General features: G+C 38.7%; 1 protein-coding gene across 2 annotated transcripts in view; it reads right to left on the bottom strand.

Moving 5' to 3' along the window:
• VPS41 (VPS41 subunit of HOPS complex) overlaps positions 1–14,610 on the bottom strand; it is a 114,247-nt gene that overhangs the window by 49,941 nt on the left and 49,696 nt on the right. For both annotated transcript variants that reach the window (XM_048297075.1, XM_048297068.1), the window contains exons 6-8: positions 12,134–12,196; positions 10,917–10,982; positions 305–424 (exon numbers count right to left, since the gene is read on the bottom strand). In XM_048297075.1, the coding sequence (XP_048153032.1) occupies positions 305–424; positions 10,917–10,982; positions 12,134–12,196 (249 nt within the window). The remainder of the gene's footprint in view (positions 1–304; positions 425–10,916; positions 10,983–12,133; positions 12,197–14,610) is intronic.

The raw sequence follows: 14,610 nt of genomic DNA on the forward strand, positions 1-14,610 counted from the left end.
TCAAAATTCTAATTAGCAATAGTGTGCAGTAGTGACCACCACAGTGGTATGTAGAGCTACTTTCCTAATTTCTTCAGAAGTGGCAATCATATTGGAGAACTCTGACTAACCAGCACGAAACAATGGAAGAAATTTCTACCAAGAAATGACATATAAACCACCATCCTTCAATGCCTTTTGTACCCAATTCTACAAATGCACAGTTTTTCAATTGAATATTTTGGCAATTAGCATTGAAAAATTTCAATAATCAGTGCAACACAGAGATATTTTTGATCATGTAATGGAGGTGAAAAATACTTACCATATTATTAGCCCAAGCAATTAAGTGTCCTCTCCATTTTACATTTCTTATATTTCCTTCTCCTTCATGTAAAACTGAAGGCTTCCATCTATTCATCCACCCTCTTTCATATAACAGCAACTATGAAGAAGTGCAACAATAAATATTTCTGTGACACAGTGCAGTATGCAAACATGGGAATTATTTTTTCTTCATTATTCCATACTCTGTTTGCATTTAAGGGCAATGAAAAATACACACCTATCACGAAACAAAAGCAAATACAATCAAACATTTTGATACAGTATATGTACATCAAGCATCTCGTATATTACAGAATTCCAGTTAAGTTTCAATAATATTAAGAGGAAAGCCTTTCATCAAGTTTCTCCAAAGAATAGTAATTATAATTATTTACCTTTTAAAGATAAAGAAATTAAGGTATTTCAGAACCTAAGCCTACAGCACTAGTGACAACACTTCAGAAAACTGGTAAAGAAACCAGGTCACCTCACGATCTCGAGATCCAACAATCTCGTCATAGGCTGCTTACCGCCAAAAAAACTAGGTAGTCAAAGAAAATTATCAAAGATATCCAAGCCTGTGACCTTTTTCTTGGCTCCATGCAGAACTACACAGCCTTCCATAGGGGTCTAGAGATGTTGTGTTTTAGTCCCACATCTGCAAACTGCACTGTACCACAAATGCTGCTGATTGTAAAACTTGTGTCATTGGTAATCCCAGGTTCTGCAACTAAGGAAGGTATTTTAGAATATCTAAATGCATAAGAGTTGTTATAAGATGCTTTTCAGCAGCAAAGAAAAACCCATCTACATGCAGAAAGTCTGCACAGAAAGACAGTCCAACTGGTTGGTTGGAGCATGGTGCTAATAACACCAAGGTCGCAGGTTCAATCCATTTATGGGCCATTCACTTAAGAGCTGGACTTGATGATCCTTGTGGGTCCCTTCCAAATCAGAGTATTCTGATTCTGTATGTCTCAGAAAGTTATTTAATAGGATTACATGGAATCACTCTGAGAGATGCGAAGTGCAGCACTTGGAGGGGATACCTAAGTCAGGAGCCGAAGCATCTACAGAGACCACACTCTAAGGTATCAACCCTGCTAACTTTCGCATGAGTACACCCACATATGGACATATGCACAACCTGGACCTGAGCTCACACCTCACACTGGAAGGTGTGAAATAGCTGCCTGCAAAGATTTCTACCACGCTAAAACCCAAATGGAGTACTCTGGTTGCTAATATTTCCTGTCTAAGATCCAACTGTACTCACTTTTTTATATATGGTTTCCCGCCACTTGTACTTGGATAAATACGCCAAATGTTAGGACACTAGTTCTTTAAAACTAGATCTTTTAGCAAAATACGAGATTTTAACGGCAATTATCAGACTGCCTCTCTCTCCTACTAAAGCCAGCAGATGGCACCAGAAGACAAGTATTTTCTCCAAGAGTTTAAAGCAAGCACCAGGTAGGGTAGTCTATTGAGAAGTTTTTGTGTGAAGTGCGCTGCAGACATCAAACACAAGCAAAGTGATTTTGCGTCCTTTACATAGGTCACATGAAGGCACACCTTTTAGACAGTATAGATTTTTCTTCCCACATACGAAAAAGCTACTGAGTAACTCTCACAGAACATGTTATTTTTACAGCTACGAGGGCAAGCCACTGAAAACAGGCTAACATCTATGCTCATAAGGCAGTGCCATATGGAGGGATTTCCATTAGAAGACTGGTAGGTAGATGTTAAGCACAGGAGCAGCCCTCAGCGCAAATCAATAATCTCCACTCAGATGCTAAAGATGTCATTAAAAACTAAGTGCTATGCTAATCCAGATTTGAAAATTACTTTTTTCCTAGTTTACTAACCCCTAAAGAGAAGCTGGACAGAAGAAAAACTGCTGCTTGGATGCTTCTTTCAGTGCCATCCAATAAAGACAGCAGCAAAATATATGGTATTTGCATTGTGACTTACTGGACAAAGATGCAAAACCTGATGTGGATGATATGAAAGGTTAAACCTGGCTGATGTCAATTATATTAATTGTACTTGGAATTTTTTCTGCTTGTGACTGAACCATGATTTAAATTAATTTATTATACTCAAGATCCAGAGCAAACCTGGTATGACACTTTGCATCTTTTTTGTTATTCATGGTTTGTGAACATCATGCCTTTTCATGACTCTTGAGTAACAAACTGCAAGGAAAAGTAAGTGATCTGAGAAAGAACTGGTGAAGACAGAAGATAATTTGAAAAATCCTTCAGTCTGTGCTCAACTCTAAGAACACAACTAAATTTTCAGACCAAGGCAGTAGAAGACAACAGGCTGATATTGCCTATAATAAGGATGTAAAATGAATCTGAATCACTGTAATACCCTGAATTCCCTGTTTCAGATCAGCAGCTGAAATAGGTCCAACACTGAGGCCAAAGGCCACTCCACACTGTGGCTTCAAAAAAAAAATATATTTATTCTCAAAACATGCTTAACTAATTTATCTTCAGTGCAATTATCTGTGTGCTATTGATATATATATACTGTGATTTATTTATTATTTCTTAGAGCAATGACACCTGGAAATTGAATTTGTGAACCCAGAACTTTCCTATGTGTTTTGGAATGGTTGTCTACTGAAGGCATCTCTCTCAAAATAAGCAGACGAATTTCTTTCTTAGTCTTCATCTCCACATTGAAATGTTTATCACACCAGAAAGTAATTTAAAACTTCAAAAGAAGACATGTAAGAAGAAATCCACAGTTTCTGGAGGGGGTCTTCCTACCACCTCCCTCTCTTTTTGGTAGGGGAAAAATATTTTAGGACTTTAATTGCCATAAATCCTGTACTATGGTAGTCAGCATTCACAGTACTTATATTTCAACAGCAGCCAAAATCCCACTTTCTTGCCTTCTCTGCAATAGAGTTTGTTTTCCCCATTTTTCATTTGGCTCATAAAACTTTCTAGTCCTTTGTTACATACAATACAGTTGGGCTTAGAACACACTTCCAGTGTATCTTGCATGCACGCAATTTGATAATACAGATAAAATAAAATAACCTTTAACTTCAAGGTCCCCACCCACAGTGCTTCATAGTACATCGCAATCTTCTGCTAGCTCACTAATTATTTTGCGAGTCTTCTTAACTGCTTATGATTGTCCACCAGATCATCAAGAAAAATGACACACGGAAATGTATGAGACAAGAAGATGGAGCAGGACACTTTTTGGTTCTAAATTCTCTCACCAATCTCTTGGATTAGTGAATACATCTCTTCATATCTTTCACTAACAGGAGATTAGTCTCCACCTAAAATAGCTCAAAACTCTGTTTTAGAGTGCATCTGCTAAAGAGAATAGAGGGCTTGGATTTAATGCAGCCTGTCATGCAATTAGCATTAACACTAATTACACGTAATCCCGGTCTTATACTATGTACAGGAATTCCCAATCCTCTGAACAAAGAGGTGAATGATTGCAGCTTTGGTAGTATCAACATGGTGAAGTAATTCAATTTAATGTATTCTCACTACCAATTACTAGCTTCAATATACTGAAATAAAAGATGTCTGTTCTCACAGAAATTTCAAAGGAAACACACTTTTACCGATGCCTAGCATCACTACTTTGTTTCAACATAGCCTTGTTGGAGGTTAGGGTTTTCCCTTTTGTTTTTCTTTCCCTTAAGGAATTTCTGCCCATTTTGGTGCTACGGAACTATAACGACCAGGTACTTAAGAAACAAAAGAAGTTGCCAAACTCACGGGAGGAGGGCATCTGGCTGCACTTCTGTTATCTGAGGGTTTCTCTCTGAGGGGCAGAGATACTCGAGAACTGGGCTGGGGAAAAGAGGGCTGGGGCAGCTATTACTTTTCTTGCCTCTTGGCTTCTGAGGAGGACGGTGGGAACTGCTGCTTGGGGGAGGGAATTCGCTGCCATCGCCAGAGCCCAGCCCGGTCCTGCTTGGGCTGTGGGGTGAGCCTTTGCTCGTGACAGCAGCCACTGAACTGAGACCTTATCAACACCCTACCTCACCAAACAAAGGACCCTTCACCATCTGCTCAGGTGCCTCAAGGGAAACCCTGGGATCCCCGAGCCCCCTCCCCTCCAAGGGAGCCTCTCCTGGCTGTGTTTGGGAGCCGGGCTGCCGCTGCCCAGCCCTGCCGTTTCTCTGCCACTGCTCCGGGTTTTTTGCCACACTATAGCCATGCACCCCCGGCCAGCCGGGACACCCCGCGGCTCCTGCCACAGCTGCCGAGTGTCTGATATATCTCGTCTACCATTCTGAGACTTTGCTCATCCCTGCCTTCCCAGCTTGCTACTCTGAGGTTCCTGCTACAGCTCCTTTTGCTGTCCAGAGGGGGCACGAGGATCAGCTTCCCTTGTGACTTCCTAAAGGAAGCCTCTTTTCCCTCCCTCTCGCCACCCGAGCCGCCATTACCCGTGTGGAGAGGTGGCTGAGCTCGCGCCACAGCGCCCCCTGCAGCCGCGGGGGAATCACCGCACCTGCCCTGCCCGGCCGGGAGCCACCAGCGCCCCTGCCGGCTGTGGCCGTGACTGCAGCAAAGGGGAAAGGGCCTGACAGCCGAGAGAAGGCTGGTACTGGGTTTCTGGTTCCGTTTGTTGTTGCTGCCATCGTTGTTGTTTGTCTTGTTATACATACTAGTAAAGAACAGTTATTCCTTTTCCCATATCTTTGCCTGAAAGCCCCTTAATTTCAAAATTATAATAATTTGGAGGGAAGGGGGTAATATTTTCCATTCCAAGGGAGGCTTCTGCCTTCCTTAGCAGACACCTGTCTTTCAAACCAAGACACGCCTTCTATGTAAAGATTTGAAGAAGTTTTAGTGAAGTGAAGAAAAAAAGGCTTAAACTGCAATTTGTAACTGAAGAGCCACTTTTCACTTCCTTACTGCAGAACTGTTGGATTAGTTTTTATTTCACAAAATTAAAATTAGGAAAAAAGTCCCTTTTAAGGGACAAGTAATTTCCTTGTCCTATTCTTTGTCTAAGTGTGAAGATAAGCCTACCTGTGGCATTTGTCCCGTGTTTTGGCACCTCTGTCACCACTTTCACCTCAGCTAGGCAAGACCACAAAACCTAAGATGCTATTTCCATGGTTACAAGTGATCACTAGAGCTAGTTATTGTTTTCAGCATAAAACCAGTATTTACCGACACAGCCAAGATTAACAGATACCAGAGAGTAGCACAGAACAGCATGCTGCATGAAGACTTACTGTTTAATAGTTCCTCCCTAGGAAAACATATAGCAGCAATAAAAAATTACACTTTCTATTTGAAACAGACGATGGACTGGATGAGCTCAAACAAGGCAGAGAATAATGTAAGCCTCAAGCTTTCAGCTGAAGATGAGCTTTCAAGATTTCGTCACAAAATGTTGTCTAAGCAGCTGGGGTGTGAACAGAGAGGAGGGCAGTGAGTGCAGTCAAGGGAAATCAAGCAAGGAGGCAGAGGCAGACAGCAGCATCGGGAGGTTATGCGATGGCAACAGTGAGAGATGAAACAGGAGCTACTGCTGTAGTTCATGGACAGAGAAGCTAGAAATTTTGAGATACTTAATACAAACAAATGCCATTGGACTTTTATTAGGCTTCACTTTTAATAACTCAACTGCCACATTCCAGCTGTTGCCTATTCACAAAGAGCTACAGAATTAACACCTTGAAAAGCAAATCCTGCAGTCTTGCAGGCAGAGACATACATTTCATATACTTAGATCCTCTTTGCTTGCCACCTCAGGCAATGAAAAAAAGGGTTCTACGCAGACATTTGCAAAATACACAACTATGGATTACATGCACATAGGACTATGATCCATTCACTTTACACAAACCAAATTTATTACAGCACAAGGAGAATTTTTGTTTCAGTGGTAAAGAAGAAGTGCATATCCAAATACCCACAAAGAAGAAATGTAAGCAAAAAAAAATATGCTTATTAAGCAAACAGGACATACTACATATCAAAGTCTCATCTGCTCAATAATATGGGATACATCTGGGCATTATACATTGCAGCAAGGACATTGCAGACCGGTATTATTGTGGTTTGCTTGCTGCTACAGTTTGTTTCCTACTTATGATAAATTATCCAATGCATGGACAGAAATTGCCATAGTATTTACTCCTTTTTCACTTAAATCAGACCTTTGAGTATTTACTGACTGACATTTTGTAGCTTACAAAGCAATCTGCCTTTCTTGTCTGGTACTCTTCTACCCAACATAATGCCAAACAGCTGACTATCTGCTTTCTAAAAATGGACTGTGCTGCAAACAGCATCCTGACAATTTAATAATTAGTCGAAGTAGTTCAGTTATTATGAAGTACATGTCAGAGGGTTCAGAGGTAAGGTCATCTACTTACTCACCACGCAAAGTGCATCTGCTGACACTAAAAAGCAACAATTAAAAAAAAAATCTGAGATACTCCTTGGCAGACTTGACTTTAACATACAAATTCCACTACCCCTAACAGCAGTCACAGATCCCCAAGAATGCTGTTTCTCTTCCCATTTGTGCACCGTTTGCAATCACCATCCTTTCTCTGTGTATGTTGTTGCTCCATCTGGAGTGGAAAGAAATTTAGACTGTCTTGTTTTGCATCTCAGGTAGAAGGTACCATGGGTCCAGGCCAGGATTCTGACACTGAAATAGTTTTTTTTTTTTCTTTTTAAAATGAGAAATTTGCCCCAGGTAACACTAAGTTCTCCCTGCTTTTATAAAAGACAAAGAAAAAAAGAGTCTTACATTTAAACACCAGCACTGATATGTTTAAATGTTAATCCTGGGAGGATAAGTGGGACAAACATGATCAGACACACCTGTATTCAAAAACCAGTTCTTATAATGTATCTTCTCCAGCAATAGAAACACATACAATATTAAAAAATGTTTTTAAATATATATATATATTTCCTATATATATATATATATATATACACAAACACACACATATATATATGTATTAAAAACCCCATGAATATATTATATAGATACAGACACAGATAGATATATAGAGATGAGACTGTTGACAGTCACAGGGTAAATCTGCAGTTTTATTTTGGTTCTCTAGCCCTTAAAATGGTTCAGATTGGATATGCAAATCAATACTTATTATACAAATCATATGTCCTAGGCAAATGAGGAGACCCATTCCTTTTGAATATTCCGTATCCTTTATGATACGCAATACTCTACTCCTATAATTCAGAATACATTTGCTTAATTTGTGCTGGGTCCCCACTACCATGCTAGGCAGAGAAGCCTCAAGAAACTGCTTCATTAGCACACATTCAGCAGAGTGATTCAATCATTTCAGAGAACTCACTCTCCTAAGAATTTCACTACAAAAACCTTCGTGTCTAGTTAGTGACATTAATAGGGACGATGTCTCTGCCGAGAGAGTAATCTCAACTTGTCCTGCTCGCCTAAGTTATCGTTACATAAGACACAGTAACTGATACCTTGACTTTGGAACTGAAATAATCTTCAGTCTTCTTTCTTTGTTAGTTCTGTCTTTTTAACCCTCACAACATAATGAGTACTTGAACTTCACAATAACATTCATTTAGTTGATGTATTGGGAAAGACCAGCACTCTAACAGTTAAATCAAGAACACCTTGTTTTCAGCTTTACCACCCTCATTTAGTTGGCTTTTACCCTGTTATTTTTTGAGATTAGACCCTTTTTTAAAAGGTAGAAGGTTATGGCCTTCAATCGCACAGTATTTGTCTTTTCCCTTGCTTTGAAGCTCTATTGTCTGCTTTGGACAGAAATGCCCTGTTATTTACAATATACAGTATCATCATTTCAGGGTTACTATCATCTGCCAAATCTGCACAATGGAGCTATGGTTAATTGCAGAGATCAGGAGGGGGATAGGGAAGCACCTTCTTTTAGTACGGTACCTAATGCTTCTCACTGCAATAGTGTCAATTTCCACAGTACCTGTCTTATTTCTAGGCACATATAATATTCATTCACTAAAAAAATGTGTGAAATAGGCTTTTCCAACCCAAAACAGAAGGCAATGATATTATCTCAAGCTTAATAGAAGTTATTTTCTTTTAAAAACTAGTGTTCTAGTAAGCAAACAATTTAAATAGGTTAATTAGTTCGTAATACATTTTAGAGAAAAGCTTCTCTACATGCCTACTTAAGCAAAGTTAAGCAACCATATAAACATATGCACAGTAGAGTTAAGCTTACAACAATTCACAATGATTACCCCAGTTACCCCAGGGAGCACTGCTCTGAAGTCAGCTTTAGGTCAGGCTGAGCCTCTAAGACGTAGCAAACCCCAGTATTACACAGCCAATTCACCCAAGTTCCAGACATCCACCTGTGTAGAGAACTGAGGACCTGCACTGTGCATCCCTGAAGCATGTCGCTAGGGTTTTTTTCCCCCTTCTGTCTCTAGAACATTTCCAGGATGCCCTGCAGAGGATTTTGGAATGGAAAAGTATATTTTTTACACATTTTATATTGTTATGAAGAATATTTTTCTAAAAAAATAAAGGAGAAGCAAACAAAAAACCCCACTAAACTTTAAAAATGCTTATATATATTATGTCACTATTCCCAGAAACCAAAAACAAAGATAGACCCAGCAAGCCTTGGGATTAAGAGTTCACATGATATACACTATGTTTTTTTAATGCACCTCAGGCAAGGAGCATAGCATGAGAGAGCTTTAAGCAAAGCTTTTCTCTTACGTTTGATCCAAAATGAGGATACTCTTACTGTTACCCTTACTTTGGTGTGGATGAGGACAAAGGCAACATGCCTCCCACCACTACCAGCTATCAGGGATGAAGTCACTGTATACATGCAAAGGCTAAAAGTGCACAGACCTCAGGAGCCACAGGAGGACCTGTCCCCCTCCCTGAAGGAGCTCCCCCAACTGCACAATCTCCAGACACAGGGAGAGAGAGGTGAGGTCCACAGCCTGAGGCTGTATGCTTCAGCCTGCTTCTCCTCACTCTTGTGTTCAGCTCCCCGTTGCCTGCTGCCTCCATACTACTCTTCGACTTTATAGTTAAGGAGAGGTGTAAATGTTCAGGAAAAAAAAAAAAGAAGAAGTAGCTATATTAGCAGGTGGAATTTAGCTTCCTGAATTTTCAAAAAGCATTTTGTTGTTGTTTTTATAAAAAAAGTACGTATGCTCCTCTTGGAGGAAAGGAGAGAAGGGGAAAGGTTTCTACCACAAGGCTAGAGGTTTTATTTGTTGGTTTTGTGTACCAATAAAATCAAATTACAGATGTCAAGGGACATTTGTTTCAATGCTAAATACCTTATGTTAAGATGTCAATTAAAGGTTTTCTAAGGAGGAAAGTTCCTCAGCAAAGCACGAATGTATTAAGAATGAGTATACCATTCCCCAGAGGACAGAATATAAAACAACCTGTCAAGTAATCAAAGATAACCAAAGAGAATGTGTTAACTCCCTGATGTTTTTTTCTGTTTGGCATCAGGTGAATGCAAGATCTTTTACCACCTGACGGAGCCCCGTTCTATTAATTCCTTGCTTCTCTCTTTTCATGCCCCTTTTATCAGCACTAAAAAGCTTCACAAACTGGTGGCTGACACAGAGACACACTGACTGTGCATTATTTTAAGGACAACACCAACTTCTACCAGACAGAAAAAGATGTCAAGCACACACGCCACTTAAATAAATAAAGCACAGTTATGCTTTGAAACATATTGAACTGTTAATGAAAATTAAGATGTATTCAGCACTAGAAGTCTGTAGTTCTTACATGCTGGTAAGAGAGAGCAATGGCATTTAGTTTGATGCATCTATGAGGATTGTTCATCCTAAATTCGTAACAGAAGGCAACAGAAAATTCCATGAATTCAAGAAACTGTTCCAAATAAAACTTTTCATATTTTGACTGAAAATATGCAATGTGATGTGATATAAGGTACTTGTAGGACCTGGAAACAGCTGCAATTTGGAAGCCAGAATTGTATCCTACACTAATAAGACACTTAATGCACATTTAAAACACCAACTGATCCAAATAGAAGACTACCTATCTGTATAGAGATATAAGTGCTTAGAATGGGGTGAGCTCTACTATACCAAGAACTCCCCTTAGTTCATTTGAAAAAAAACCAACAAAACTGTTCACCATGGACAAGAGTCGATGAAGATACTTGGGTTTATTTCCTTAAAATAAAACTCCCAACAAACAAACAAAACCCCACCCCAAAAAATCACCCACAGGTAACCCAAGATCAACATGCTTTGTAAAAGATCAGTATTAAGGTCTAACTTCTGCTCCCACTTCAACAAATTAAAACAGAGAAAATCTGGCCTAGGAAATATAAATGACTTTTTTTCAGGCTATGTAGACAGAATGGTATTTCTACTCTGAATCTCAACTTGTTGCAACATGTTTTTAACATAAAAAGTGCACTTTCTCTCCCCCTGAAATCACTTTTAATTAACAATGCTTTAGAATACAATGCTCAAAGAGAAGGAAAAAGCAGAAGTCTTTGTTCTAGGTATTAAAAGCCTTCTGAGCTATTTCAAAAGGCTATTTAAAGGTAGCCAAAGTTCATTATGACTGCTTACCTTTTTTCCTCCTGTTACAAATTGCTTGAAGTGGGATCTTACAAAATGAGGATGAACAGCAACAATCTGGGGGTGGTGGGGGAAGGGGGAAAGAGAAGATTGTGGCTTAAATAAGAGTTTACATTAAGCACCACATCACTTTTTACACTACATAACCCTTTGTCAATTATCAAGTATTACAGCTGAGTTCTTTCTCTGAAGTAAAGCCTAGTTGTTTCAGACAACTGTTTGTTTGTTTTTCCTAGAAGAGAAGAAAATTCTTCATATTATATGCTGTATGACAAGCGTGACATTGAGGGCCATGTTACACTGAATAGCTACTTTTCTGTATAGCAGGCAGCAGAATTAGGACCAAACAGAACAGGACTGTTGTGAGCAAGAGTTACCCCAATTAAATCTGGTCTGGGCCTGCCTGCACACATACCTCAACCCTGTCAGAGGACAACACTGTGTAGTATCTTACACAGTCTCTTTGCCTTATGTGTTACATGTCAAGTGTGGAGATCCAGCTGTACGAGCAGTGAAGGCACTAGGAGGCAAGCGAGTCGCATCTGGCATGCGTGAAATGTTAATGATCTCATTCCTTTACCCCCCCCCCCCCCCCCGCCCCGCTCTAAAGAGCAGCTGCAACATTGAAGACACCAAGTAGCAAAACGCAAACATTTACGCGCATCACCTTTTCTCCTGCAAGAAATGTTTCTTGTTAAAAAGTACTAGATTTTCCCATAGACCTACTAGAGGTCCTTTTTTCAACAGCCAGGCAGACAAACTTCTCTAAAGCCGAGTTAAACTCAAGTTTTCCCTTCAGATAGGATACATCAATATCACTGCCCATTGCCTTATTTTGAGGCAGGTTTAATGGATATGAACTGGTTCCAAAATATTGACCTCACATTTAGCAGAACCCTCAGAATTTGTATCACAAATCTACAAAGAAATATATTGGGATGGGTAATGCCTGAAACAGGACAATTTCTCTTTAACTGTCCCTTTTGTATTTGAAAAAGTCAATAATACTTTTTTACAAAACCAAGATTGGCTTTCTTTCCACCTAACCAGATCAAAAGCTTTTATATTGAGATAGAAAACTATTTTCTAGTGACTTAAATAACATTGTAAGGAAGTGGTATTCCTCTTTCTCATTTAGATTGAATGTGACCTTTCTGTTATTAAAGACACCACCACCACAATTACTAAAGATTAAAACAAGCACTTACTTTAATAGGACAGTCAAACGTTTCATGAAACTCTTCTGCTGAATATAATCCAAACACTTGCACCTGAAAAAGTGTATTGAAAACCAAATGTATTTACCTAATTTACACTGAACAATTAACACTGAAAGTAAAAACCTAACAACTAGAAGATTAATTTGAATGCTAACAGTGACATCTTTTTTCCTAAAGGAAGACACAATTAACAATTCAGAGCTATTTGATACAGCTTGGTCTTCTACTGTGACATATCTCTAATATTTGCAGCAGTACAAAAGTACTTTTGTGAATATTTTCCCTCACCATTTGTTACAATCACAGTAAAAACTGTAAGTTCCTTTTGCTTTAGGCTGATGAAATCTGTTTAACAGATAGCAACCTAACTATGGTAAGAACAACAGAATAACATTCAGGAGAAAATAAATTAAAAATTCTTCCTTTCTGAGAAAGAATGGTAGGATTCTTTTCCCTCCAAGCAATACATGGTTTACAGAAGAAAAGAAATTTGTGACAATAAAGCAAAACCACCCTGAAATCCAAGTCCCATATATTTCTAGGCATCCTCTTCTCCTCCCAAGCACATACAGTGCTATTTTGTTTTATTCCATGATCACTGGAAATGTCTTTCTCTGAAGAATCCTCCCTTCTCATTTATGTCATTTATATGGTATCAGTACATTTAACAGTCAGCAATGGAGTCGCAACCGTAGGCAATCAGAATATCTATCAGAATTAATCCATCTGAAGAAGTGTCAACATTGAATTTAAAAAAAAAGTTTCTACTGTCAAGAGAATTAACAGATTTCTAAAATGTTTCCTTGCCTTTAGTTCTGAACAAGTACAGAGATATCAGGTGTTTATGAAATATTATTAGACTCATATTATATGACTACAGAATAAGGTCTCTCATGATTATTTTAAGTACAACCCTCTTTTGGACTCATTTCTCTTCATTTAAAAAACAATATTCCCTTTCCTAATTCTCAGATGAGACAGTTGACAATCCAGTTCCTGCAGAATTTAGGAATAAAACGGGGCTGAAGACTTATGGCCAGGAATTAGTAACTGATTTACTAACTATGATTTCCAGAAAGAATAATAACTGGTTTGCTTTTTCATTATGTTTTTAAGACGTTTCCACCCGCTGTCAGAAGTCGTTGAAAACTCATCCCAGAAGGAATGAACACCTCTGGAAGAAGGGAGAAAAGAAGAGCATCCCATGGAGCGATCAGTGAGGAAATGTATCTGACAGCAAATCTACTTAAGAAGGCTCTCAGACAGGCTCTCATTATTTTCTGGAAAATTTTCTGGAGAAGGTAATCCCTTCAGTAACTCTGCTCTGCATGTTCAGCATTGGACTCTTAAGTTCTAAAAGACCCTTTAACCTTATTTCTTTCTTCTCATCATGATTCCTTCAGGAGGGAAAATAAAAAAATATTAGTAACAAAAAAATATAAATCCCTTTTGAGAAAGACCTGAAGAATGAAGTCAGTAAATACCAGTAAAGGGCTGCAACAAGTGAGACTTAATAGCTCTAAAAAGATCAATTCAGGGGACAAGAACCCCCAAAATTCCTGCAGACAGTCAAGAAGAGAGAGTAAAAATATTAAACTTCACGGAAACTACAAGAGGAACTAAGCCATCAGCAAGGAACTAGGACATCCTTAGAGTAGCTCAAAGTTCAGCAGCCTCAGTGAAGTTAAAAACATCTAAAACCACCTCATTTCCCTCTCAAGCTTGTCTCCTGGATACATCTCCTAAGCAGCATTATCAGCTCAGTCCATTACTCATTAGTGAATATACTGCCTCTAACAACAGGCTTTAAAAATACTTCTGCATGCACTTTGTAGGGCTGAGCTACTGCTCCAAAGGATTAGAAAAATCAATATTTGGAGACTGAGATGTATCACAAAGCTGTGATTATGTAAGCCAGCCAAAGGGTTGTATTTGAATTGGACCTGGCTGTGAGCCTAGAAAACCTTTGGGCTGATGTCTAGAGGATTTTGCTTTCTGGGTTTTTGTTTCCATCAGTTGGCATATCATATTCAATACAACAGCCTACACAAAATAAGAATCAGGAAAGAGAAAACAAGACAGAGAAAAGAAAGGAAAAAGAAAAAAACCGAAAATACATGGTTAAAACATAACACTGCAAATTCTGCGAAAACAGAATCCTCAAAAATTACAAAACAGTCCTCTCAAATTAAAAGTAATTAATCAAAATCAGCAACAGTACCTTCAACATTTTCCTAATATATCACTGCATATGGCAATATGATATTTCTTTTCAAGTACGAAAACAAAATGGAGTGAACTAAGAGGAAAAAACAACTCTGCAAAAAATACATGTTACCATGTTTACTCTAGGGACATCATCTAACAGTTATTACTTCTTAATGTCTCATATTCTTCAGAAAGAAAGTGATTCTTTTGCTATTACAAAACTATATTGGATTTATCTATTTCTACTTTCCATGCCC

Source organism: Corvus hawaiiensis, chromosome 1, assembly GCF_020740725.1.
Source record: "Corvus hawaiiensis isolate bCorHaw1 chromosome 1, bCorHaw1.pri.cur, whole genome shotgun sequence".
NCBI classification, from domain to species: domain Eukaryota; kingdom Metazoa; phylum Chordata; class Aves; order Passeriformes; family Corvidae; genus Corvus; species Corvus hawaiiensis.